General features: G+C 32.7%; 4 protein-coding genes across 11 annotated transcripts; 1 reads left to right on the plus strand and 3 right to left on the minus strand.

Annotated features, from left to right (window-relative positions):
- Positions 1-4,267: 4,267 nt before the first annotated feature.
- LOC114418518 (gibberellin 20 oxidase 2-like) lies at positions 4,268-7,216 on the plus strand. Its single transcript, XM_028383917.1, has 3 exons — positions 4,268-5,103; positions 5,717-6,038; positions 6,541-7,216. The coding sequence occupies exons 1-3, from the start codon at positions 4,550-4,552 to the stop codon at positions 6,853-6,855; spliced, it is 1,191 nt and encodes a 396-aa protein (XP_028239718.1). The 5' UTR covers positions 4,268-4,549; the 3' UTR covers positions 6,856-7,216.
- Positions 7,217-11,850: 4,634 nt separating this feature from the next.
- On the minus strand, positions 11,851-17,305 carry LOC114418521 (glyoxylate/hydroxypyruvate reductase HPR3-like). 5 transcript variants are annotated; one of them, XM_028383924.1, is made up of 3 exons: positions 17,218-17,305; positions 12,958-13,474; positions 11,851-12,482 (listed from the first exon to the last, which is right to left on the minus strand). In XM_028383924.1, exons 2-3 carry the CDS (start codon positions 13,435-13,437, stop codon positions 11,958-11,960), a joined length of 1,005 nt encoding a protein of 334 aa, XP_028239725.1. In that variant the 5' UTR covers positions 13,438-13,474; positions 17,218-17,305; the 3' UTR covers positions 11,851-11,957. The 5 variants fall into 5 exon arrangements, with proteins under 5 accessions (XP_028239725.1, XP_028239726.1, XP_028239727.1 ...); XM_028383925.1 differs by having other exon boundaries at positions 12,958-13,464; positions 17,218-17,302; XM_028383926.1 differs by lacking the exon at positions 17,218-17,305 and adding an exon at positions 13,993-14,441 and having other exon boundaries at positions 12,958-13,443.
- On the minus strand, positions 14,561-17,340 carry LOC114418519 (glyoxylate/hydroxypyruvate reductase HPR3-like). 4 transcript variants are annotated; one of them, XM_028383921.1, is made up of 3 exons: positions 17,218-17,340; positions 15,857-16,342; positions 14,561-15,325 (listed from the first exon to the last, which is right to left on the minus strand). In XM_028383921.1, exons 2-3 carry the CDS (start codon positions 16,337-16,339, stop codon positions 14,804-14,806), a joined length of 1,005 nt encoding a protein of 334 aa, XP_028239722.1. In that variant the 5' UTR covers positions 16,340-16,342; positions 17,218-17,340; the 3' UTR covers positions 14,561-14,803. The 4 variants fall into 4 exon arrangements, with proteins under 4 accessions (XP_028239722.1, XP_028239721.1, XP_028239720.1 ...); XM_028383920.1 differs by having other exon boundaries at positions 15,857-16,401; positions 17,218-17,323; XM_028383919.1 differs by having other exon boundaries at positions 15,857-16,415; positions 17,218-17,317.
- A 1,229-nt stretch (positions 17,341-18,569) lies between these two features.
- On the minus strand, positions 18,570-21,092 carry LOC114418522 (glyoxylate/hydroxypyruvate reductase HPR3-like). The gene is made up of 2 exons (XM_028383928.1): positions 20,522-21,092; positions 18,570-19,283 (listed from the first exon to the last, which is right to left on the minus strand). Exons 1-2 carry the CDS (start codon positions 21,005-21,007, stop codon positions 18,756-18,758), a joined length of 1,014 nt encoding a protein of 337 aa, XP_028239729.1. The 5' UTR covers positions 21,008-21,092; the 3' UTR covers positions 18,570-18,755.
- Positions 21,093-26,018: the final 4,926 nt, after the last annotated feature.

The following is a 26,018-nucleotide window of genomic DNA, read 5'->3' on the forward strand; positions in this document are numbered from 1 at the left end:
ATATGAAATGACAAAAAGAAATAAAAAAATGAAAATAGTCTATCAATAAAATATTTATAATTCAACTCCCTTATGTACTGCTTTAGTGGTTTAAGTAGTATCTGTAAGAATTAATGTCTCATGTGAGAGGCATGTGACTTATATAGGGACTAATAAATAAATAATTAATGATTAAGGGCTAAATTATAATTGGGCTTAATAGGAGAAGTTTCTAGAATTAACTGCTACTTGATGAGAGTAGTGGTTATAAAAGGGGTTTAATACCCACTAACGTGAAATAAGGTTCCCTTCTTGACCAGAAAAGTGTTCTCTCTCACCCATAGTCATGGGGAATGAAGTGAAAGCTCCAGTGGAAATAGTTGAGACTTATTGTTTAAAACGCAACACTGGACATCGTTTAGATTTACTGGAAACTCCTTATGTACCTAATTTATCTAGGAATTTAGTTTCATTATCTAAACTTAATGTTACTACATACTCTTTTAATTTTGGTAATGAATGTTTCAATTTATTTAAGCATAATCATCTCATTGGTACTGGTATCCTTTATGATGGTTTATATAAATTGAAATTAGACAGTTTGTATGCTGAAACTGTTTTGACTCTGCATCATAATGTTGGCACTAAACATAGTTTAGTGAATGAACGATATGCTTTCTTGTGGCATAAACGTTTAGGTCACATTTCTAGAGAAAGGATGGAAAGATTAATAAAGAATGAAATTCTTCCTTATCTAGATTTTATGGATCTAAATATTTGTGTGGGTTGTATTAAGGGAAAACAAGCAAAACATACAAAGAAAAGAGCTACAAGAAGCACTCAGCTTCTTAAAATTGTGCATACTGATATTTGTGGACCTTTTGATGTTAGTTCTTTGGGAAAGGAATGATACCTTATCACCATTATTGATGATTATTCACGTTACGATTATGTCTACTTACTGACCGAGATTTTTTAGGCAATCGATGCCTTAGAAATTTACTACAATGAAGTAAAATGGCAATTAGACATAAATGTGAAAATTATTAGATATTATAGAGGTGATAAGTATTACGGAAGATATGATGAAACTGGGCAATACCCAGGTCCATTTGCTAAGCTTGTTCAGAAACGTGCATTTGTGTGCAATACACAATTCCCGGTACACCACAACAAAATGGTGTATCAGAAAGGCGTAATAGAACTTTAATGGATATGGTTAGGAGTATGTTAATCAATTAGACTTTACCCGTATCTTTGTGGATGTATGCCTTGAAAACTACCATGTATTTGTTGAACAGGGTTCCTAGTAAGGCAGTTCCAAAGACATCTTTTGAACTGTGGACAAATAGGATACCTAGTATAAGGCACCTGCATGTTTGGGGTTGCTAGACAGAAATAAGGATTTATAATCCGCAAGAAAGAAAATTGGATGCAAGAACAATCAGTGGATATTTCATTGGTTATCCAGAAAAGTTAAAAGGGTGTATGTTTTATTGTTCTAATCATAGTATGAGAATTGTCAAAACTGGAAATGCAAGGTTTATTGGAAATTATGAAATCAGTGGGAGTACAGTTCCACGAGAAATGGAAATTAAAGAAGTTAGAGTGTAAGTCCTTTTAGCTTGTGCCTCTAACAGTAAGGTGATTGTTTCTTCAATTATTGCTACAAAATTAATGAAGAGGAGCAACACAATAATGAACCCATGATGCATAATGAACCTATTATGGAGGAACCACAAGAAGTAGCATTAAGAAGGTCTCAAATAGAAAAGGAGACCAGTTATTTTGAATGATTATGTGGTACACCTACATGAAACAGAAACAAACTTAAGCATTAATGATAATGATCCAGTTTTGTTTTCACAAGTTGTAAGTTGTGATAGTTCTGAGAAGCGGTTAAATGCCATGAAAGAAGAGATAGATTCCATGGAACATAATGGTGTTTGGAACCTTGTAGAATTACAAAAGGGTTGTAAGAGAGTTGGTTGTAAGTGGGTCTTCAAGACTAAACGTAACTCTCATGGCAACCTTGAACGTTACAAGGCTAGACTTGTTGCTAAGGGATTTACTCAGAAAGATGGCATTGATTATAAAAAGACGTTTTCACCCGTCTCACGAAAGGATTCTTTTAGGATTATTATGGCATTAGTAGCTCAGTATGACTTGGAGCTACATCAAATGGATGTGAAAACTGTCTTTCTTAATGGAGATTTAGAGAAGAATGTTTGTATGGACCGACCAATGGGGTTCTCAGTTGAAGGAAATGAACACATGGTGTGCATACTAAAGAAATCAATATACAGTCTTAAAGCAAGCTTCCCGCCAATGGTATTTGAGGTTTAATGATACCATTATTTTCTTTAGATTTAAGGAAAATACTATTTATCGGTGTATGTATCTGAAGGTCAGTGGGAGTAAGGTTATTTTCTAATTCTGTATATTGATGATATCTTGCTTGCAGCTAACGATCTTGGTCTTCTTCATGAGACTAAGAAATTTCTCTCTAGAAACTTTGAAGTGAAAGATATGGGTGAGGTAAGCTATGTGATAGGGATAGAAATATTCCATAATAGATCACAAGGATTGTTAGGCTTATCTCAGAAAGTATATATATCGATAAAGTGCTAGAGAGATTCAAGATGGAAAGGTGTTTAACATCGCCTATTCTAATTTAGAAATGAAACAGAGTTAGTCTCACACAATGTCCTAGAAATGATATGAAACGAAAACAAATGAAAGTAATTTTGTATGCATCAGTTGTTGTTGCATCTGAGAGCTGAATTTGTAGTATGTTTTGAGGCTACAATTCAGGCTAATTGGCTGCGGAACTTTATTTCAGGGCTTGGAATTGTCGACAGTATTGCTAGGCCGCTGAAAATGTATTGTGATAACTCCGCAGCAATATTTTTTGTAAGAACGACAAGTACTCTAAGGGTGCTAAGCATATGAAATTGAGGTACTTTATCGTGAAGGAAGAAGTTCAGAAACAAAGAGTGTCAATAGAACATATTAGCACAAACCTTATGATAGTTGACCCTTTGAATAAGGGATTATTGCCCAAGACATTATAGAACATGTTGAAAGTATGGGCATTATTGTTATTGATAATCATTAAGTGTAATTTACCTTATGTAATTTTGCTGACACTCTGAGCTCAATTATGATATGTTTCTGATTACTTGTTCTCTATGTTAGCATGCATGTTTGTGTTAGAGTAATGTTAACAGGTTTTGTCTTGAATGAAGACATTATGTTGGACCAATTATGTACTCCTAACTAATGGTCATATTAAGAAGAAGACTAATTTGTAGTATATGGAAGGGACTATATCGATTAGATGATGTACAACCGCCATGACTCGAATTGGTTCATATTCTTAATCATGAAATTATGATGTACCCAATGTACAGAACAATTTAGTCATTTTTAATGCGCATTATGTTAGTTAATCTATTTATTTATTTAGTACATAATGTTTATTAATGTCACATGAGCCAAGTGGGAGAATGTAAGAATTAATGTCTCATGTGAGAGGCATGTGACTTATGTAGGGACTAATAAATAAATAATTAACGATTAAGAGTTAAATTGTAATTGGGCTTAATAGGAGAAGTTTCTAAAATTAACTGCTACTTGATGAGAGTAGTGGTTATAAAAGGGGTTTAATACCTACTAACGTGAAATAAGGTTCCCTTCCTGACCAGAAAAGTGTTCTCTCTCACCCATAGTCATCACGAACGGAGAGAGACAGAAAAGAAAGACCAAAGAAAGTGAAATCTTATTTCTCTCATTTTTCAAGGAAATCAAAGTACACCAGATAGAAGTTCCTATGGAGAAAGATACGAGTCTTCCTATGAAGAAAGGTACACATCATTGTTTATTGATTATTTGTGAGAATCATAGGTTTTAAGATCCTGTTGGTTTTCTATAATTGATAGTCTAGGAAACCCTTTAAGAATTTTTACAGTATCGACTTCATATATTTAAAATAAAGTCTTTGATTAAATAAAAATGTAGTTGAGAAAAAGATAATTTATTAAAAATAATCAGTTAAAATTTTCAAAACAAAAATTAATCATGCTTTTCAACTTTAACATAAAAAAAAAAAAAGAAATGCCAGCAATTCTCTCTTAGACACTCACTCCTATTGACCCAAATACTCCCAACCAATAAAAAAAAAACACTAATGCAAACCACTTGTATGATGTGAATAGTGGCACGTATGATCTCCATATATATAACGGACACATTTCAGAAAGGGAGAGTGATAAAGATAGCAATCTAGCAAAACAAACTAATAAGATTCTCTCATATCTGTTCCCCGACTTCCCCAATGAATCCTCTCTTGGCCTTTCTCAATACTCTATTTCACCACCCTTATTAACCTCTTCCTTTGTCTAATTCCCATTCATTCTTAACACTCTTTTGATCTCTCCTCCTTCTCTCTCCACACCTCCAACCACTCTTTCAAACTTCCAAATTTCAACTCTTACAACATATCAAACAAAAATTCCATCAAATAATACACACACTTTAGCTGTTGTTGTGCACTTCAAATTAATTAAACATGCTAGTTCCTCATCCTTCAATGCTAATTGCACCTCAAAACACCGTAGAAAATCATGACAACATCATGGAAGGACAGAAACTACACTTTGATGGATCTTTGATGCCAAACCAATCCAACATACCCTCCCAGTTCATATGGCCTGATCATGAAAAACCATGCCTAACACCACCAGAACTCCAAATTCCACCCATTGACTTGAAGTGCTTTCTCTCAGCAGATCCACAAGCTTTGTCAACAGTTTGTGCTGAATTGAGTGAGGCATGCAAGAAGCATGGCTTCTTCCTTGTTGTCAACCATGGAGTTGATAGCAAGCTCATAGCTCAAGCTCATAAGCTCATAGATGATTTCTTCTGCATGCAACTCTCACAGAAGCAGAAGGCTCAGAGAAAGATTGGAGAACATTGTGGCTATGCTAATAGCTTCATTGGAAGATTCTCCTCCAAACTTCCTTGGAAGGAAACACTTTCTTTCCATTATTCTGCAGATAAATCCAGAAAAACTGTGGAGGATTATTTCCTTAATGTCATGGGGGAAGATTTCAAGCAATTTGGGTAAGATTTATAGAATGCAGTTTTCTTACACACTCAGTTGCTGAGTTTCTGACCTCTAAACGATATTAAAGCTCATTTTAAGGGTATTGTTGTTATTAACTTTTCTTCTTTTCCACAAGCTTCTTTTTTTCGTTTTTAAATAAATCATATGAATTGCTATGAAAGCTAAACCAGTGATAAATCTTATGAAAATCCATTAAGTTAAAAAACTTAGAATTAATTATTAGCAGCAACACATACCTTATGCTTTGCCTTTGTTCATTTTTTTTCCTTTCTCATCTCTCTTAGTATCTACACTACACACATATCAAGCACACGTATATAGACTAAAAAAACAGATGAATCATTGATGTACCCTCTCCTGGCCAATTTCACTAACTTTATCTTTTATGTTTGCACATGATATGTTTAATCCCCGTACATGCCGTTTTAATTCCTTTTAGTCTCTTCCATCTAAATTTATAGGAATTAAAAAGAGTATATATAAGGAATAAAAGAGATGATATTAAAACATAAAGTTCATAAAACAATTATAGAGATTAAATAAGTAATTAGACCTTATTTTTTTTCCTTAAAGAAGTACTTTATATATGTTTCCATTGATTTGCAATAGGAGTGTGTTCCAAGAATACTGTGAAGCCATGAGCAAACTCTCTCTTGGGATAATGGAGCTTCTGGGGATGAGCCTAGGAGTTGGCAGGGAATGTTTCAGAGATTTCTTCGAAGGAAATGAGTCGGTTATGAGGTTGAATTACTACCCACCATGCCAAAAACCTGAGTTAGCTTTAGGAACTGGACCTCATTGTGACCCTACATCCCTAACCATTCTCCACCAAGATCAAGTCGAGGGCCTCCAAGTCTTTGTTGATGGAAGATGGTACTCTGTCGCTCCTAAAGAAGATGCTTTCGTTGTCAATATTGGCGACACATTTATGGTATGGATAATATAATTACAAGGTTGACATGTCGTTTTTTGCATGATAATCGACACTCAATTAATTATTGATATGTCTTGTAGGTCCATTATGATGTCCTTCTACTAATGAACTTAATTACAACACTTGATATACATCAATGATAAGTTCACTAATTAAGATGAATTTACTTAGTTATATCATGCAACCATTCTTTTTTATTTTTTGGATGAACTTTAAGTATGTCTGACCTTCTGACCGAGACTCAGGAACTAATCCTTTATGATACTGTGATTTATTTAAGGAGTTAGTTTTTTTAAACATATGCTATTCTATTACACAAATTTGAAAATCAGATCATTGACCACAAACTTAAGAATTATAATTATCTGTCAACTATATCATACCATGTTAGAATTATAGTTATCTCTCAATCATACCATAGTTGTTATGCATTTTTTCTAAGCTTTGGTGTTAAAAGTTGAAAAAAATATATGATAATGTGTTGTGACTTATCTTTCAGGCTCTATCGAATGGGATGTTCAAGAGTTGCTTGCATAGAGCAGTTGTAAACAACAAAATTGTGAGAAAATCACTTGCTTTCTTCCTATGTCCAAATAGAGACAAAGTGGTCACCCCTCCAAAAGATCTAATCAGCTACGAAAATTCAAGAACATACCCAGATTTCACATGGCCAAGCCTTCTTGAATTTACACAGAAACACTACAGATCTGACACAAAAACACTTGATGCTTTCTCGAGATGGCTACTAGAAAAAAACAATCCGAACAGGGGTGCCCCCACAAATGTTCCATGGCCAACAAAATCTATAAACTGAGCTTTAACTTGCATCTGCTTGAATGAGGAAGATATGACATCATATAAAGTGAAAAAGAGGGTGCTTTTGGTGGGTCGACTTGTGAAGAAAAAGATAACAGAAACATCAAAAAGGGAAGGGCTAATCATCAGTAATTAGTTGTGGTGTTAGTGTTGGGAGAATCCTATATGGTGCAAATGGAAGAAGAACTGAGGCCATATTCTTTGGAATAAAGAGAGTTGATTTGTGTAGTGAAGTTATTCGATGTTGTCACTACTTATGCATTATTAGTTGTCTTGAACTATGTTGTAGTTATGTGATATGCATGTATGTAGAACTTTTAATTAATTAATAATAAACTGCATTGCATTTTCTGTCATCAGAATTATATGATTTTTTTATTTGAAATGTCCAAAAACATTAATTAATTTAATTGACTCTTAATTCAACATGCTCCAAATGCATATACAGCCAATTGACGGACAATGCTGGCATGTCATGCAAGCAATTTATCCAATCATATATTGACGTAGCTGTCAACTTCTTTTGGGGACTTAATAGTTTTATTTTGAATTTCTTTTTTAAAAAATATTTGGAATTCAAAGTTTCTAACAAAATTCAATGGAATTTCCTTTTAATTAATGAATTCTATAGAGAAATAAAGTATGCTAGGATCTAAAGTGTAATTTTTACTAAACAAAGCTATACAAGTTATTAACATCAAATTATATTTTATTTTCTAGATAATTTGAAACTGCATAGAAGATTATGCGTTTTGAGAGAGAAAAAAAGCAAAATAAAGTATAATTAAGACTCAAAAGCGATATATTTTAGTTTCATGCTAGCAAGAGTAGAACCAAAGTAAACAAAACAGAAAATAGAGTGTTCTGTTCTGACCCATCCACTCACTGACTCACCAAACATTACCTAAGAAATCACTCATTAAGGGTCAGGTATAATATACCTTTAAAAATAATCTCAATCGAATCAGATAGTCCAAATAATGAAAAACTAAATCAATTCCCAATGTTTTCTTCCTTTAGCAAATTTGAATGTTAGGGACAAAAAATGTTCCCTCTTATTTCAATCAGTTAGAGCAATCACCTCCAATCGGTCCATACTAATCATAGACGTGTGTGTATATGTTTGTCACGCACCATCAGCATAAAACTGAAATTTTTTTATTTTCCAAACTCGTGAGGAATTGATTTTTAGTATGAATTATCCAAAAGAATCATGTTCACATTTTTTCTAATCACATTCCAATTCATATTTTATGATTTTACTTTTAAAGAATATTTCACTGTCGCGTTGTATTTCAATGATTTCATATAAGTCTTGAATCAGTCCAAATGCTTATCCAAAAAATTGTATGAGTCCATAAATTTATGGCATGTAAATTAAACGTTTGTTCTCGCAAACAAGAAGTTACTTGTGTGTGTTGATTTATTCATGTTATTATGTTTTTTTCTGCACGCAATACTAATTGAAGTGAGAAATTAATTACGTAAAGGTTCCTATACCTCGTAGATAAGATCAATTATGACCCATATACTACAAACTATATAAAAACCTATATATTAATTGATGTTGTCTGAAATTTATTTCGTAGTAGTGAATATATATATATATATATATATATATATATATATATATATATATATATGCTCCAACTTGAAAACAAAACCTCCAAATCAACCCATGTATGATGTAATTAATGCGATTTCAAAATACTCTCACATGGTAGGATGCAATTAATTAATAATGAATTATTTTCCATCAGATAAGGACCGCACAGTAAGAAGAATATCTTATGTTAAAATCATCGCACACAAATTCAAAACTCACCGACTGGGGTTGGACTCATTTGGACTCAGTTGGTTGCTTTCATATCCAACACGACAAAATGTCACTTTAATAACGAGTTGGACACTGCATGCAAATAATATAAGCCATTAATCTTTAACTATAGCAGCAAACTTTTGTTTCTAGCAATGCAAGACCGATCGAGCTGTTCATGATTCAAGAGAAGAATTCATGTATATGCCATAATTGGTAAAAAAAAATATACTTATATCTTAACGTCGTTCCAAAGTATTAGAGATATATAATACCAAAACTTAGGAAAGGAAATATACCGTTATTTAATTTGAAAAAATGCAATTAATTAAGGCTAATTAATCTTGTCCCTTTCATAATTATATAATAATAGTTATCCTATATATTGATCATTATTCCTCTTGATGGAAATATAATTTTATTGGATTACTGTCACATAAAAAAAAAGTATTTAAATTAATCTTAATTTATTAAGGGCTGTTATCATGAGTACACATAATGAATCGCGTAGGTTGTATAACTCGAGGCTTAAACAAAAGCACAGCAGAAACGACGAGCCCTCCTAACTCAACATGTCAAAGAGAAGAAAGGGAAAATATAAATGATTAGAGATAAGCTCAAAATTATTTAAAGTATACATATCAATATCATTGTTCCCTAAAAGATAGTGCACGTTGGATTTACATCTTACATTTTGAACTTTATATATTAAGTTAAGTCTTTATGAATCAATTGGATACGGTTTCGTCCTTGACAGTGGTAGAATCGGTTACATTAAGGCTCCTTTCGTTTGAGTTGAAAGAAAGCAAAAATGAAGGTAAATGAATATATAGTAAAATGAGATAAAATTTATATTTTTATATTTTATTTTAATTCAAAATTTTCATCTCAATTTATTTTCTTTTAATTTCCTTTCATTCCACCATATTGACCCTAAGTAAAATTCTTCCGCATATAATTAATTTTCCCAAATTTATGAGCAATCATGTTTTGTAGTGACTGAATATAATAATAATCGGTGATATTGAAGATCTCATATCAATCAATAAGATTGCCAACAATGACAACAATAAGATGTTTTACTAGGAGTGGCCAAATACATAAAAAAAAATGTTAATTATATTTTTCGTTCTTCTAAATATTGAAAAATTTGAAATTTGTTCTTGCAAAAATTTTGGTATGTTTTTCATCTTCGTAAAATTGAAATATGTTATTTTTTTTACCTAGAACTAAAATATATTTTTCGTTCCTATAAATATTGAAATGTTCGAAATTCGTCCTTACAAAATTTTGAGTTTTTTTTTTCTTCAAAAAGTTAATTTTTGTTATTTTTTTGCTCGAACATAGGGTTAGGTGTCCAAATCTACGTATCATTCTTTCATTGGTTTCATTCATGACTATGTGAGTGAGTGATTTCTGAGGTTAAAAATCGCTACAAAATGAAGAACAAGAAAAATCCACAAATTAGTAAATCCCTCTTCTCTTACCTCATTCTTCCTTAACTTTCTTCATTTTCTTCATCCACTAGGTTAATTCAAGAGAGAAATGAATTTGGAAGCCAGGTTGTGAAGTTTGTTGGTGACGTTTGATTCCGATAAAACATTGAAATTGATATTCATAAGGTTGAGTTTGAAAGTGAAAGTGTTAGGTTTTCGGAAGGAAGAAGAATTCAAAGAAGAAAAAGAAGATAATGATGATGGCGGGGTCAATAAGGTAATGTTGGTCATTACAGTTGAACATAACATTTAAAAAAAAATGAACTCACTAATTGTCCCTCAAATTGGTAGCATATGTTAGTATGAGGTGTCAAGTTATGTATGTCAACGTGTTCTAATGTATGCCAACGTTAAAGTTGAAATGTGATATTTATTATGCACAAATGTCAACATTAACCTTTGGGCATTCCTGTGTTGGGCTACTACTCCCAACAGTGGCTTGCCCCCATTGCTAATCCTGATCTAAGTCAAGGAAAACTTGAAATGTTGGGATGTTGACAAACATTGTAACTTTTTTGTTCCTTTTATAGATCGGGATGTCAGTCTCAAATGTATATTTGGCATCTAGTATTGAATGAAATAATAATTAGCATTTTACCTTTTTGATTTCTTGTTGTCTATTTTATGTATCCTAAGTTGCTTGAATGACGAAATCGGATGTGTGTCTAACTTTGCTGCCTCTTCATCTTGGTATCTTTTATCTTCACATGCAAGTGTTGGCATCAGGTATCATTTGCTCTCATGAGGTGGGCAACTAGTATACTTACAGCCACGGTATAAGACCAACATGAAAAGCTGTACACTTGCTCTTACGAATTTAGGGAGCAATGCAAATGCCCCTATAGACTAGTTAACCAACAAAGTTGGAAAGGATATTTCTCCCACTAGCTTGGGAAGGAGGTGGTCTTGTGAACCCACCATCCTGGAAAGGGTTGTCTTGTAAAGTCATCAACCTAAGAATGAGGTGGTCTTGTGATACCAAGCAGCGAGTGCCGCTTAAGGCTTGCAATTGCACCAACATGATGTTGTTCCTTTTTTTTAGGCCATGGACAATAAGTGCCCTAAGATATATGGAGTTACAGTTACACCAACACGTAAAGGTGATGACTTTTGTGATTTTAGGATGAGTACCTTTGCAAAACTTGGGAAGTTGGTTAAGCCAAGAAGGTTTTCCTCTGCCTCAAAATTTAACTTTTGGTCCTTTAACTTTAGGCTGGTGTGAAATCATCTTGACTAGCATTGACTTGTTGTCTAAATAAGTTTGATTCTTCGATGTTCAAGCTCATTTGAGATGGAAAATGTTGACAAAGAAAAAATATCCAAACAAGCTCAAAATGGTTAGCTTATAAGCTAGTTTGACCACAAGTTTATTTCAGTCAAAGCCTTGGAGTATTATAACATCTTCCACTAGATGAGCATAATGCATGCAGAAACAAATCAGTTTCATTAAGGCAAGAAAAGTAGGACTACAGCTTTTGTAGCTTACATGTATCTCACACATCAGTTGAGCTTTCTTTGAAAGCCACAAACTTCACTATTATGCATGCATGACAAGAGTGTCTCTCAAATGCACAAGTAGATGACATCAATTGTTGTAGTTATAGAGTTATCAAAAGAAATGGGACACTGAATTTTGTTGGCTGCTAACTTCTATGTTTGGTAAGAAGTACACTCATAACTATTAATATAAAGTGATTTTGCCAAAAAAATAAAATATGGGTAAGACATATTTTTAGTTTATAGGTAATGGAAATGGAAAGAAAAACTCTAAAATAGAATAACATGAATTTAGCCATCCAACAATCGAATACTTGGTAATTTACTTGAAAAGAACAATTCTAGAGCCTCAGCTGCAAGTTCACATACTTCAGTGAAACCATCTGAAGTCAATGAAGCAGCATGTGGGGAGAGGACCACATTATCCAATGGAAAGAGCTCGTTGGGAACATTAGGCTCATTCTCAAACACATCCAAGCCAGCACCCCTTATCTCATCTTCCATCAAACACCGCACCAATTCCTTTTCATCAATTAGAGCTCCACGTCCAACGTTGACAATAGCTCCATCTTTCCCCAATGCCAACATCACTTCCCTGTTGATTAAGTGCCTTGATTGCTCGTTAAGTGGGCAACAAAGCACAAGGACATCACTATTACCAGCAAGCTCAACAACTTTAGAATAAAAAGGGTACGAGATAAATGGCTTCTGGTTTCTCGAATGGTACATAATTCTGCAACCAAAGGGCTCAAGCCTTTTAGCAACTTCTTTGCCAATTTTTCCCAATCCAACAATCCCTACTCGCTTGCCTTTAAGCTGAAACACAAAGCTGATTACTGGTTACCATTCAAGCTACCGAATCTTATGTTCTATTTGTCAGTTCTATTGAGTACTACAGTCATATAAGGTAAACAAATGTATTGATTGTCCTCTATCATCAAAACAAGATCCCACCACACGCACACACTTTATTAGAGATGCTATTATTGAAAAAGAAATGATAACAACACTCTTTATTGTTGATTGAAATTTATTAGAAATCACAAAATTGAGTAGGTCTTACTCCCTATTTAATGATTGCCCATTCAAGATTTTGTACTTTCCAATAAATATTTACCAATAGAAGATGTATTAGAAGAATTGTGTTAAAGAATGTGTTATTAGCACTCCTCTTATTTAAAACCTTCATCCAAATAGAAATAGAACATCAGAAACATTTGCACAATATACATAGACCATATTACCATAACATGAAAAGAACATGCATATAAATTAGAAGAATGAGAAGTACCTTGGAACCAAAAGAAAGGTTCCGGTGCATAGAAGGACCCCATTTCCTAACATGTCGATCAGCGGCAGAAATTTTCCACAACACATCAATCAACAACCCCACAGCCATGTCAGCAACATCCTTGGCTTGATCTCCTGGAACAGAGACAACCTGAATACCATGGTGGCTACACTCAACCAAGTCTATGTGGTCGGTTCCAGCACTGCTGGTCACAATGACGCAGAGCGATGGGAGGAGCTGGATGACATCTGTAGAGACCTGCTGTGAAGGGCTGCAGAGTATGGCTTGAATGGATGAAGGGTCAACATTTTGCTCGGTGAGGAATTGGTGGAGAGGGAGTTGTGAGGAGAAAGCTTTGAGGAATCGGTATTTGTGAAAGTTTCGAGCTTCAAAAGTTGGGAAGATTAATGGAGGACCAAACACAAGGAGTGGTTGAATCTCCTTATTATCAATGTGGTTGTGTTTTTCTGCCATAGCCATTATTGACTGAGATCCAGGAAACTGGTACTGTCAAAGACTACCGAAATATTTATTATTCCTTACAATTTTATTATTCTAAAAACAAATCACTGTCCAACTAATGTATTTTCATAAAAGCTTAACTTCACTTTATTTTCTTCCTTTTTCCAAAAACACATTATGGGGATTTATTTTATTTCAGACTAGTGGAATTTTTTATGATAGCATAGCATTGTTAAGGTCAGTTTGGGACAATTCACGAAGCCCCATTTCATCAAAAACATATTTTTTCCATTTTCTGTTTTCAGATTTTAACACGCCATGTATATGTAATACACATCCACATTCCATGAATGAGTTGGCAAAAACTGGAATAAAATTTAATACCCTTGAGGAAATATGTATGAGAGCTAAAAAAGTTGAAAAACCATATCCAAACAATGCAGAAGTTCCCAGCTGGACATTTTCTCAAACGGTTCACGCACTAACATTTTCAAACAATGAAGTAAAGTTTGATGCATGTAACGTCCTTAATAACAAAAGTTGCATCTAAACCAAACAGAATTAATTGCTTACCGGAAGAGATTGGCATAGACGGAGAAAGGTAGGGAGAGAAGGAGAGTGATTGGGTTTGAATTAGCATCACAACATTCCCAACTCGACCAAGTGCGGAGGAGAATCATTGAGATGTAAATTTAATTTAAATTATATATTATATATAATAAACAATTAAAAAGATGTGTTCTGAATTAATATATAAAAACTAGATCTGTTCATCGTTGTAGATAAACTATTGTTTGACCCCTACATTACAGAGGATATGTATGTGCGTTTGATTGTGAAAGAAACGGAAGATTGAGATATTCCCAATTTATTTATGAAATATCATGAAAATAATTTTTAAACTACATTCCATAAATTTTATTAAAAGGAATTTACAAAATAGTAATTATTTGCAACTTAATCTATTCAAATTTTGTATTTTACATTTAAATAATCCACATTTTGTAAATTATATTACATAAAATCACTCCACTCTCGCATTTGCTTAGGGAGTCCTGATATTCATCACCCCATTTTTGGGTGGGATTGGGATGGAAAATGGAGAGAGATAAAGAGAATAAAAGAATAAAAAAGGTACAAAAAAGAAAAAGTGATAAGTGTAATAGATAATAGAATATTGATAGTTGTACATTTTTCAAATGTACATCCCATGTCCAAATATATAAATATGATTAATTTTGATTCACAAGTAATTAACTTTTATTAGACATTTTAATTACTTCTTAACATGGTTAACTACTTGTGAAATAAATATAGATAAAGGAGAGAGAGAGAAGAAGATCATAACTCAGTCTCATACAAATGCCCTTAAAGATGAATTTAGTCATCCAAGACCAGGGTACTCCGGTAGTTTACTTGAAAAGAATGCTTCAAGACACTCTGCTACACGTTCACAAACATCATATATACGATGTGAAGTCAATGAAGCAGCATGAGGTGAAAGGACAACATTATCCAAAGGAAAGAGCTCTTTGGGAACATTAGGCTCATTCTCAAACACATCCAAGCCAGCACCCTTTATCTCCCCTTCCATCAAACATCTCACCAATTCCTTTTCATCAATTAGATCTCCACGTCCAATATTCACAATAACTCCTTCTTTCCCCAATGCCAACATCACTTCCCTTTTGACTATGTGCCTTGTTTGCTCATTTAATGAGCAAGAAAGCACAAGGACATCACTATTACCAGCAAGCTCAACAACATTAGAGTAAAAAGGGTACGAGACAAATGGCTTCTGGTTTCTTGAATTGTACATAATTCTGCAGCCGAAGGCCTCCAGCCTTTTAGCAACTTCTCTGCCAATTTTTCCCAATCCAACAATGCCTACTCGCTTGCCTTCTAGCTGAAACTCAAAGCTGAGTGCCAGTTATCAATCATGCTCCAGAATTTGATGTTTTAATTGTCAATTCTAATCAACACTACTGTCATATATGGAAAACAAATATATTGATTATCCTCTACCCACAAAACATCTCTTAACACAGTTTATTTTAGTTGAAATTATTAAAAGAGAAATGTTAGCAACTCACTACTTATTCTTTATTGACAATCACAAAATTGTGTAGGTTACACTACCTATTTAATGGTGTAACTCATGATTTTTTAGTTTTGAATAAATTTAAAACTAATAATGTAGTGGGGAATGAATCCTCTCTAGTGACATTTCCACTCATGAGATCATAACACTTGAGAATCTAAGTTTTTTCCACCTGAGAGAACCTTTTTACCTAGTTGAATGTGTTAGAAAAAGTGTGTTGGTAAGGGTATTACTAATACTTGTCTTATAAAAAATATTCATCAAAATAGAACATCAGAAACATGTGCACAATAATATGAAAAGAACATGCACATAATGCAGAAAAATGAGTGATACCTTGGAACCAGAAGAAAGATTGCAGGGCTTAGAAGGACCCCATTTCCTAAGATGTCGATCAGCTGCAGAAATGTTCCACATGACATCAATCAACAACCCCACAGTCATGTCAGCAACATCCACGGCTAATTGATCTCCTGGAATAGAGGCAACCTGAATGCCACGGTAGCTGCACTCAGCCAAGTCTATGTGGCGGGTTCCATTACTAGTGGTCACAATGAGGCTGAGTGATGGGAGGAGCCGGATGGCGTCTGCGGAGATCTTCTGGCGAGGGCTGCAGAGTATGGCTTGAATGGATGAAGGGTCAACGTTTTGCTCGGCGAGGAATTGGTGGAGAGGGATTTGGGAGGAAAAGGCATTGAGGAAACGGTAGTTGTGAAGGTTTTGAGCTTCAAAGGTTGGGAACATGAAAGGAGGACCAAGCACAAGGAGTGGTTGAAGCTCCTTGTTGTTATCATTGTGGTTGTGCTGTTTGTTTGCCATTGCCTTTGATGATTGAGTTCCAGTAAAATGGTACCATCAAACACTCCAAATATTTATTCTTCCTTTCAATTTTATTCTAATAGTATCAGAATTTTGAGATGCATATCACACCTTGTGGTCAGACATGGAGCTTAGAGAATGGCAAAGGAGTTCCACAAAAGTAACTCATTGTGCAATTGATTGATTTGAAAAAAAAAATACAATGAGACTATCTAGGCTCTATTTACTTTACAGATCTTATGACAATTAACAACTATTCCTAACAAACTAGAAGTAAGAAATAACATTTAGAATGTGGAAGCTAGCTCTTTTAAAATCACATCCTAGATGTGAAACCTAACAGGCTATAATAACCAAAAAACACAATCAAACTAACGTATTTTCACCATGTAAAGGCTAACGTTACATTTTTTTTTGTTTTCAAAACATGTTATGGGGGGATGTTTTATTTCAGACTGATGGAATAGTTATTGATAGTAGTGTTTACAAAACTAACAAAAGTAGCAAACATGGTAAAACTAAAGCTATCCAAAATTTAGCAATATGATATTAAGCACCATTGTATTCTATATGCTGACAAGAAACTCATGGCCATGGAGTTGTCTCTCTAATTAAGAGATAAAATGAGAATATTACAATAACCACAAAGAAATACTCCGACAATTTTAATAACAGAATAGAAGAATAGGAGTGGCCTTAAGTTTGGTCATTGAGGACAACTTAAAGAGTCAATTTACGATGCCTCAATTCACAACACCAGTTTTTCATTTTCTGTTTTGCAATTTCAACACACTAATTTATACCCATCGATGAACGAGTATGAGAGCAGAAAGTGGTGTAAAACGACATATAAACAACAAACAGAAATTATTGCTTACCTGAAGAGATGGGCATAGATAGAGAACGGTAACGAGAGAAACAGAGTGATTAAGTTCGACTTTAGCACCACTAGAGTCCCAACTCGACCATGTGTGGAGGAGAAATGGAGAATCATGGGATAATTTAACTTAAAGGGGAATCATAATTACATTGAAAAATGATTTATAAATTTCTACTGTTCTCCAATGAAAATTTCTTCAATTCTTTATTTATTATTATTCAATGACTTATAATTACATTGAAAAATTTAGTCCAATCAAAAGTAGTTATAAAATTTAAGAGTAAAAATTAGTCATTATTAATTTTATTTATTATGTGGCAAATTTTTGTCCGCCTCCCACCTAACAATTTTTCTTGGTTTCATCTCTGGATAAAATCTAATAGTTATCATCTTAGAATTTTAAATTTGAATCTAATACAACTCTAAAAAATTTAATTTTATCATATTACTAATTTATGTGAAATCTTAAATACTTATTTTCATTAAAACATGCTGCAAGAATCTAAACTATAATATATTAAAAACAAAATATGGTATAAAGGTTTCTAAATAAAATTATTTTTATCATATTGTTGATGAATGAGAAATCTTGAATACTTACTTTTATCAAGACATGTTACAAGAATCTAAAGTATAATATATTAAAAAGGAAACCAGGAATCAGATTTCTAGATAAATTCATTTTTATCATATTGTTAATCAATGTGAAATCTTAAAGACTTACTTTCATTAAAATATGTTGCAGTAATCTAAAATATAATATATTAAAAACGAATTTCTATCATATTGTAGTCAATGTGAAATCTTGAATACTTACTTTCCTTAAAACATGTTGCAAAAATCTAAAGTATAATATATTAAAAACGAAACAAGGTATAAGGTTTCTAAATAAACCATATTTGCTAGAACAACAGCTTTTTATGCATGTTGAAGCACACTACTTTCATCATACTGCAAGAGAATCAAAAAGTGAAATATTAAAAAATAATTAGCAACAAAAGCATTGTCGGTGTATTTATTTATATTTTTTAAACATAAAAATTGAAAATAAATAGTAAGAAATTTATAACAAATTCATGTATTTTATTCAATTAATTAAGTTAGACTCTCTTGATATATATATATTTTTAATTAAAAATACATAAATGTGGTTGCAAATTGATATTTTATTTGTCAATATTAGTTTTGTTGCCAACAATTAAATTTGGTTTCAGATTACTATCGTCCAGCCATTGTTATCAATAACTTTTGTAACTATTATTGGAGACAACCATGATATAACTAGAATAGGAAGATGAGCAACAGAGTAACGGCACAATAGAGTTTCCATATAAAAATGAGCTTAAAAACTGATCAAATAGAGCTTGCTTTATTTCCTTCCCTTGATCAAAACAGAGTTTGAAATACACTTGCCAAGGCACTTTGCAGAGATGGTTTTTGGAATAGAACAAATTCATTTAAAACTTAATCAGAATCATTGCAGGAATGTCATAAAATTGTACCACACGTACGATACTAGGTTATCAAAAGAACAAGTTATTGAGGCAACATTACAGGAGTAATTAGGGGCTTATTTAAGAAGAAGGCTTCTAAATTGCCTCCCATAAGTTCACACAAATTCATCATAGATTCCACAGTAAAAGCAGCAGAATGTGGAGATAAAACCACATTATTCATTGCAAGGAGTTCTTTGGGAACATGAGGCTCGTTCTCAAACACATCCAAACCAGCACCTCCAATTTCACCTTCCATCAAACACTTGACCAATTCCTTTTCATCAATAAGACCCCCTCTTCCAACATTGACAATAAATCCTTGTTTTCCCAATGCCAACATGACTTCCCTGTTAATTATGTGCTTTGTTTGCTCATTTAGTGCGCAACATAACACAAGAGCGTCGCAAGTAGTTGCAAGATCCACCATGCTAGAATAGAAAGGATACGAAACTGAAGCTTTTTTATGCTTAGAGTTGTATAAGATAATGCAACCAAAAGACTCCAACCTCTTGGCCACTTCCATGCCAATGCTTCCCAGTCCAATAATCCCAACTCGCTTACCTGCTAACTGAAACAACAATCCTTTATTCCTTATATGAATGAAGCTTCAAATAGTTTGTGTACTATTGAAATTCCCTCAACCCCCTCCCCTCCAATAAATACCACTGTTCATGCATTTTTTAAATTCTTTTGCGATGGTTTAATGCATTATTCAAGGGTATAATGTACCTACCTTTGAGTTGTCCCTTAAAAAAACAACTTTACTTTAACGTAAGAATAAGCATTTTCCCGCTTATCACTTTTAATAGATGGAAATTTATTGGATTAATTAAGTTTTTAGTCCTTAAATGTTTTTAGAATTTGATTTAGTCTCTAAACAAAAGTTTGACTGGTTAAAATCTTTCAACTTTTTTATATTAAAGTTTTTAATCCTTAAATTTTTGAAATTTTTAATTTTTAAAATCTCATTAAATAAATATAAATAATGAGTTTAAACTTCTGTTTAGAGACTAAAAATTGAAATTTTAAAAAATTTAAAAACATTAATCGATCAAATAAAAGTTTAGGGATTAAAATCCTTAATAAAATAAAGCTAAGTAAAAATCATATTTCAAAAAAAATTAAGAAACTAAAATGTAATTAATCCAAATGTATATACTAAATGTAGCTCACAAAACATAAACTCACTTTAAAATTAGTAATAATAAGATCACATCAGACACAAAATACATTTATTGTTTTTCATGATAATTTTATTCAAGTTAAATAAGATTGATTATAATAAAATAAACATGTAATCTATATCAAAAATTCAAAATGTGCACTTGAATTTCAGCTAGAAATTGCAAAATCATAGTGTGGACAAAAATTACAAAAAATTCAAGTTTTAGCCGACACTATGATTTGAGCCTGTCTTCTCAAAAATATTTTTGTCATGCAATCGTAGCTACAATTATTTTTTTACAAACTTCATACCAGTTACCAACATAGTTGGCGTATGCCTTTCATAATTGAGTAAATATCAAATCTCAAATTTACTCAGTGGCATCATATATATATATATATATATAATCATTTCTTTTTGAAAATTCTAGCCAGCATTTCCACCACAGTAGATAAAACATTAAAGATAAAAAGTTTTATAAAACATAATATTTAATATTCATAGAGTTTAACTTTTTATACAGACTCACAATCTATAAAATAAAAAAAAACAAAAAAAAAAAAACAGACTATATATCAAACAATTATAAATCAAATTAGATATCACTTAAAAAATAGTAATTAAAAATAAAAAGCACAAACCTTGGAGCCGAATGTGAAAAAATCCCAAGGCGTAGTGTCGTGATTCTGCTGAGTCCTCAAATACCGATCCGCCGCCGAAATTTTCCTCATAACGTCAGTGAGCAGGGCGACGGCCATATCGGCGACGTCCTCGGAGAACAGCTCTCCGGCGCCGGCGACCTGGATTCCGCGGCGGCGGCACTCGGCGAGGTCGATGTGGTCGGTTCCGGCGCTGGTGGTGACGATGAGGCGGAGCGCGGGCAGGAGGCAGAGGACGTTGGCGGTGACGGAGTAGGATGCACCGCAGAGAACGGCGGAGACGGAGGAAGGGTGGTGGTGGTGGTGGTGGAGGAAGTGTTGCAGTGAAAGGCTTGAGGTGTGGGGGTTGAGGAAATGGAACTTGTGAGAGTAGAGAGGTTGGAGGGTTATGAAGCACGTTGGGGGACCCAGAACGAGAACCTTTGGCAGGGCATTCATGGAGTTGCTGTTGTGTGCTTCTTCTGCCATTAGAAGAGGTCTTTCATTTTCGGGTCTGAGAGAAAGTTGGGCACGGAAGGGGGCTAAAATGTTTGATGGTCCATGTGTTATCTTACATGTAGAGACAAGAAAGTAAGAAAGAATAAAAATTATTATATCTACTTTTATGATATGATACCAAAATAAATATTAATCAGATGCTTAAATTTTAAAATAAATCAATAAATAATTATTTATGTATTATTATTCTTTTATTAGCATGCAGGGTGTGTTATGTTTCACTTTTTGGAATGTCTAATGTTTCAGAACTGATATTATTGGACTCGGTTTGGATTAGTTGGGTCTGCTTCTTGACTCAGAATTTAATGATTTTTATTGGAGTGATATCTAACTCAATGATTTAGTATTCTAATCGAATCAATGATGAATCTAAATTTAATAACATTGAACAGATCGAATAATACTCTATCAAAATTAATTATATAATATATTTTTGTACTCTTATTTTTTATAATCGTTGGATTTAAATTCAATGATTTAGTATTCCAACTCAATCAATGATCAATCCAAATTTAATAACATTCAACAAATTATAATGATATTATCATCTAACACAAATTGTTTCAATTTAAATTTAAGCAATTTAGCATTAACAATCAGCTACTTTAGCGTTAACAATCTCCAATCAGATGCGGTGGGAATTGGAAATTTTCCCTGGATGGCAGCAACGTCCATAACGCAGCGAGAAGGGATTTTACAGCAACAGAACCAATAACATCATATAATTCATGTGCCAAAATGCCAATAGAATCATGTCTAGCTGCAATAAATTTTATAGCCAAAACCAGATGGAGAAGCTTATCACGTGCCAAAATGCCAATAGACTCAATGTGTGCAGTCTAAGGTTCTATTTATAACATGTTAAGGATATTGCTTGTAGCTTTAACTCTTGGAGTTTTTTTAAAACCTTCTAATCTGAGAGACAAAAATAAAATAAAAGAAATTTTACTACCTATTTCTCTTTCCTTCAATTACTTAAATTAATTATGTTGTTTTTAATAGTCTAATTACCATACACAGCTAGAATATTTGTTGGAGGGACTAGCTGCATGTTGAAGTTAACTTCTTCAATTTGTTAGTTTAATGTGCGCCTGGTTGTTTTGATTGGTTATCGGCTGAGGCCTTTTTGGTTGGATTAAATAATTTCAAGTTTGCTTGAACTTTTTGGCAGCTGGTGTTGCTTTTATGCTCTGCTGTATGGTGTAATTATGCTTTATAGTCTTTTATGTTCAGGATCTGAACACTGTTTTTTTTGTCTGGTGTTGTTCATGTTATATCCAGGATTGGTGATGTAATTTTTCTGATATGCTTATTGGACACATAGAGGATCACATACAGCAAAAACTGAATCATTAATTCGTAGTGAATGGTGTCTTTTCTGTCATGTGCATTTAGTTGAGAAATTGGTGAATTGGTGTTAATGTGCTTCATTGCTAGCAGGTTTGTTATTTAATTTGCTTTTCTGATAACTGAGGTCTTCACCGATGCAATAAAAAATGAAGTTGGCGGGCCTCGCCCAGACTTCTATTGGCGTTGCTTCCCCGATGGGGTAGAGGTAGGAAAATTAAGTGTCACTGTATAGTTTATGTCAATATACACTACACTACAGGTTCTTGTTATGTGTTGTTTTGGTAAAAACAAAGTTTTTATTGAAAATTACGATTAAAAAATATATTAATAACTTTTTTTATTAAAAAATATATTAAAACAACTTATATTAAAAATATATTAAAAAGGCAAAAGTGTGTTTGTATTAAAAACCCCCGGGTGTGGCTGCTAAACTCATACATTGTAAATAGCTACTGTTTAATGTGAGTGTGAGATTTTTGTTTTAATTGTTTATGTGTTCCGTGATATATATTCAGTCAAGACAATGGTGATGTTCCTAATACAAATACAAAGATTTATGTTGGAGGAATTCCCTATTATTCAACTCAGGACTATTGCACTAGTCTTTTCTTCATTTTTACTTTTTTTTTTTATTGCAATAGAGCCTTTTTTATTTTATTACTATCAATCTCAGTTGAGCCTTTTTCCTTCATTTCTTTATTGCAATAGAGTCTTTATTTTTTTATTTTATAAATGACTCAGGTGAAACCCCTCTCTTCAGGGCTGCCAAACTAGGCATGCTTAAGATGGTCAAGTATATGGCCAAACATGCTCAGGGTGACATTCGAAGGCTTTTTGTTAGATTTGACAAACATTTCATTCTTCACGCTAGTATTCTTGGACAATTTTTTGGTACGTGTGTGTCTCACTCCTCTTATATATATATATATATATATCCCAATTGAGTATAAACTATGATAAGGTTTAATTTTTATTTTTCTTTCACGTCACTGTCTTTTAGTTTTTATACCTTTCATTCCTTATAAAATGTTGTCACTTAGCAATGAATAGAGTGTTATATATCATCTCTATTTTTATTTATAAGAAATAAGTTTAGTATATTTTATACTATAATTTCTTTTTTATAAATAAGATCAAGAGCGAGGTAGTATTATATATATATATATATATATATATATATATATATATATATATATATATATATATATGTGTGTGTGTGTAAAAGAAGAGATATCTTGTGCTTTATATTTCTTGTCTCAAGAATTAATGAGTCTTTTGTAGAACAGATGTTGTTATTTGGTTATTGAATATGGATGAAAAACTAGCCCAACACAGGGATATGAATGGAATGAGGTGTCTTCAACTTCTATCTTATATGCCGCTTGTATTTCGGAGCCAAGCCACTTCCAAGGGAGCCGTGAAGAATCTTATATATTATTTTGTACATCTCTGTCTCAATCATTTTCTACATTCACATATATTATTATGTTAATTATAACAGCTTTTATCAAAAGCCAGCACCCCCTCTGAGTAATTGGCATATATATATACAACATGCTATGCAAATTTAATAGTTTATTTAATCATAACAAAGAATTTAGATGAACAATTAAGCTCAACTTCCAGAATTAAACAAGGCATTTAAATCCCAAAAATTATGACGTTGGAAGTATCTTCAATCATGATTTTCATGATTATGCTTAGATTTCAGTTCCTTGTGATTTGTCAATTTGGTTCTTATTTCATGTTGAGAATGTATTTAACATGAATTTTAATTGAAGAGTGAAGAATGGCATTAATGATAGTTTTGTCCGATCATAGTAAGTGAGCATGAGTACAAGTTATATATCATCCCAATGAGTTGATGCAGTGGGGCACTGGGTTTGCACTTACAAAGCCGCCAAGTTTGTGAGTTGTAGAGTGTACTCTGGAATCCATCCCTGCTTGGATTAAGTTTTCTCCTGGTGAAATTCCATACAGCGGAATATACTATGATTCCTCGGAAGAGATATGGGATAGAAGTGTATCTATGGCCTCTCTTTGTAGTACTCATCATGGTTTCAACAGAACTTTTAATGCTGATATGCAATGATGTTGAAAGTTTTGTAGTTTTTTTTTTAAGCCATTGCCACCCTCGCTTTTTTCTTATATTAGGAAGAAATATCCCCACTCCTTTGCCCAAAAGGATAATACTATAATAGATGTATATAATTTATCTCCTTAATTATAACCAAAAATAAAAATAGTCAATACTACAATATTTAACCATGTTTCATAATTGGCCGAATGCAGAATAATGTTGAAGGCAGCAGTGTTAAACTATTAGCAAATGAAATGAAAGAAATATCTATTAATAGTAATAATTCCAGTTATATGTACAAAATACTATGTGATGGTTACTTAAATTTTTCATTTTAATGTCATGCACTAGTGCACTAATGTGTTCAATGGTTTTATTTCTTTTTTTTTTATTTTTTACAGAAAAAATATGTCTTCAAACATCCACAGCCAAAGAGACCAAAATCACTTAGAATATATGAGTCACACATCGAAATGAGCAGCCCCAGTGAGCATGCTTTTCTTACTAATTCCTTGTATACAAAATTGCAATGATTAAGGTTTAATGAATTGGCCTCAACAAAAAAAAATAGAATTAAACAAAATTCTTTCTAAGGCAATGTAAAAAGAACTATATCCTTTCGACAGTCTCCTTTCGACACCCGTCTTAAAACGTAATACTTTCTAGGACGGTTTTACATAGAACCGATATAGAAAGCAGTGTATTCTAAACTCATCCCATTTTAATGTCATGTACTAGTGCACTAATGTGTTCAATGGTTTTATTTCTTTTTTTTTTATTTTTTACAGAAAAAATATGTCTTCAAACATCCACAGCCAAAGAGACCAAAATCACTTAAAATATATGAGTCACACATCGAAATGAGCAGCCCCAGTGAGCATGCTTTTCTTACTAATTCCTTGTATACAAAATTGCAATGATTAAGGTTTAATGAATTGGCCTCAACAAAAAAAAATAGAATTAAACAAAATTCTTTCTAAGGCAATGTAGAAAGAACTATATTCTAAGACGGTCTCCTTTTGACACCCGTCTTAAAACGTAATACTTTCTAAGACGGTTTTACGTAGAACCGATATAGAAAGTAGTGTATTCTAAACTCATCCCCTTAAGATTCTAAGACGGTCTCCCTAAACTATCGTGGTAGGCCCACCTACTTTTTATGACACAGCCTACAATGACGTCTCATAACCAATGTAATATGTCAATTGTAATCGATGTAGAAAATGCTTTCTCTAGTAGTGATTAACTCCTTAAAAAATAAAGATTTATTTAGACAAGCAATATTTTTTTAGCATATATTTTTATTAAAAAAATCAATAAATTTATAATACATTATTATTTATAATTAGATGACGTATAAAAATCACCACATATATTTTATAATAAATTTATTAATTTTTACTATAACAAACTTAAAAATATATATCTCCTAACAAAATACTTAAAAATGATTGTTAACATTAAAATGCTTGTCAATTAATCAGTAAAAAAAATGCTATTTTGTATGAATTTTTCATCTACATATGCATAAAAGAGTGTTTATCTTGTTTT

Source organism: Glycine soja, chromosome 7 (genome assembly GCF_004193775.1).
Source record: "Glycine soja cultivar W05 chromosome 7, ASM419377v2, whole genome shotgun sequence".
Lineage (NCBI taxonomy): Eukaryota > Viridiplantae > Streptophyta > Magnoliopsida > Fabales > Fabaceae > Glycine > Glycine soja.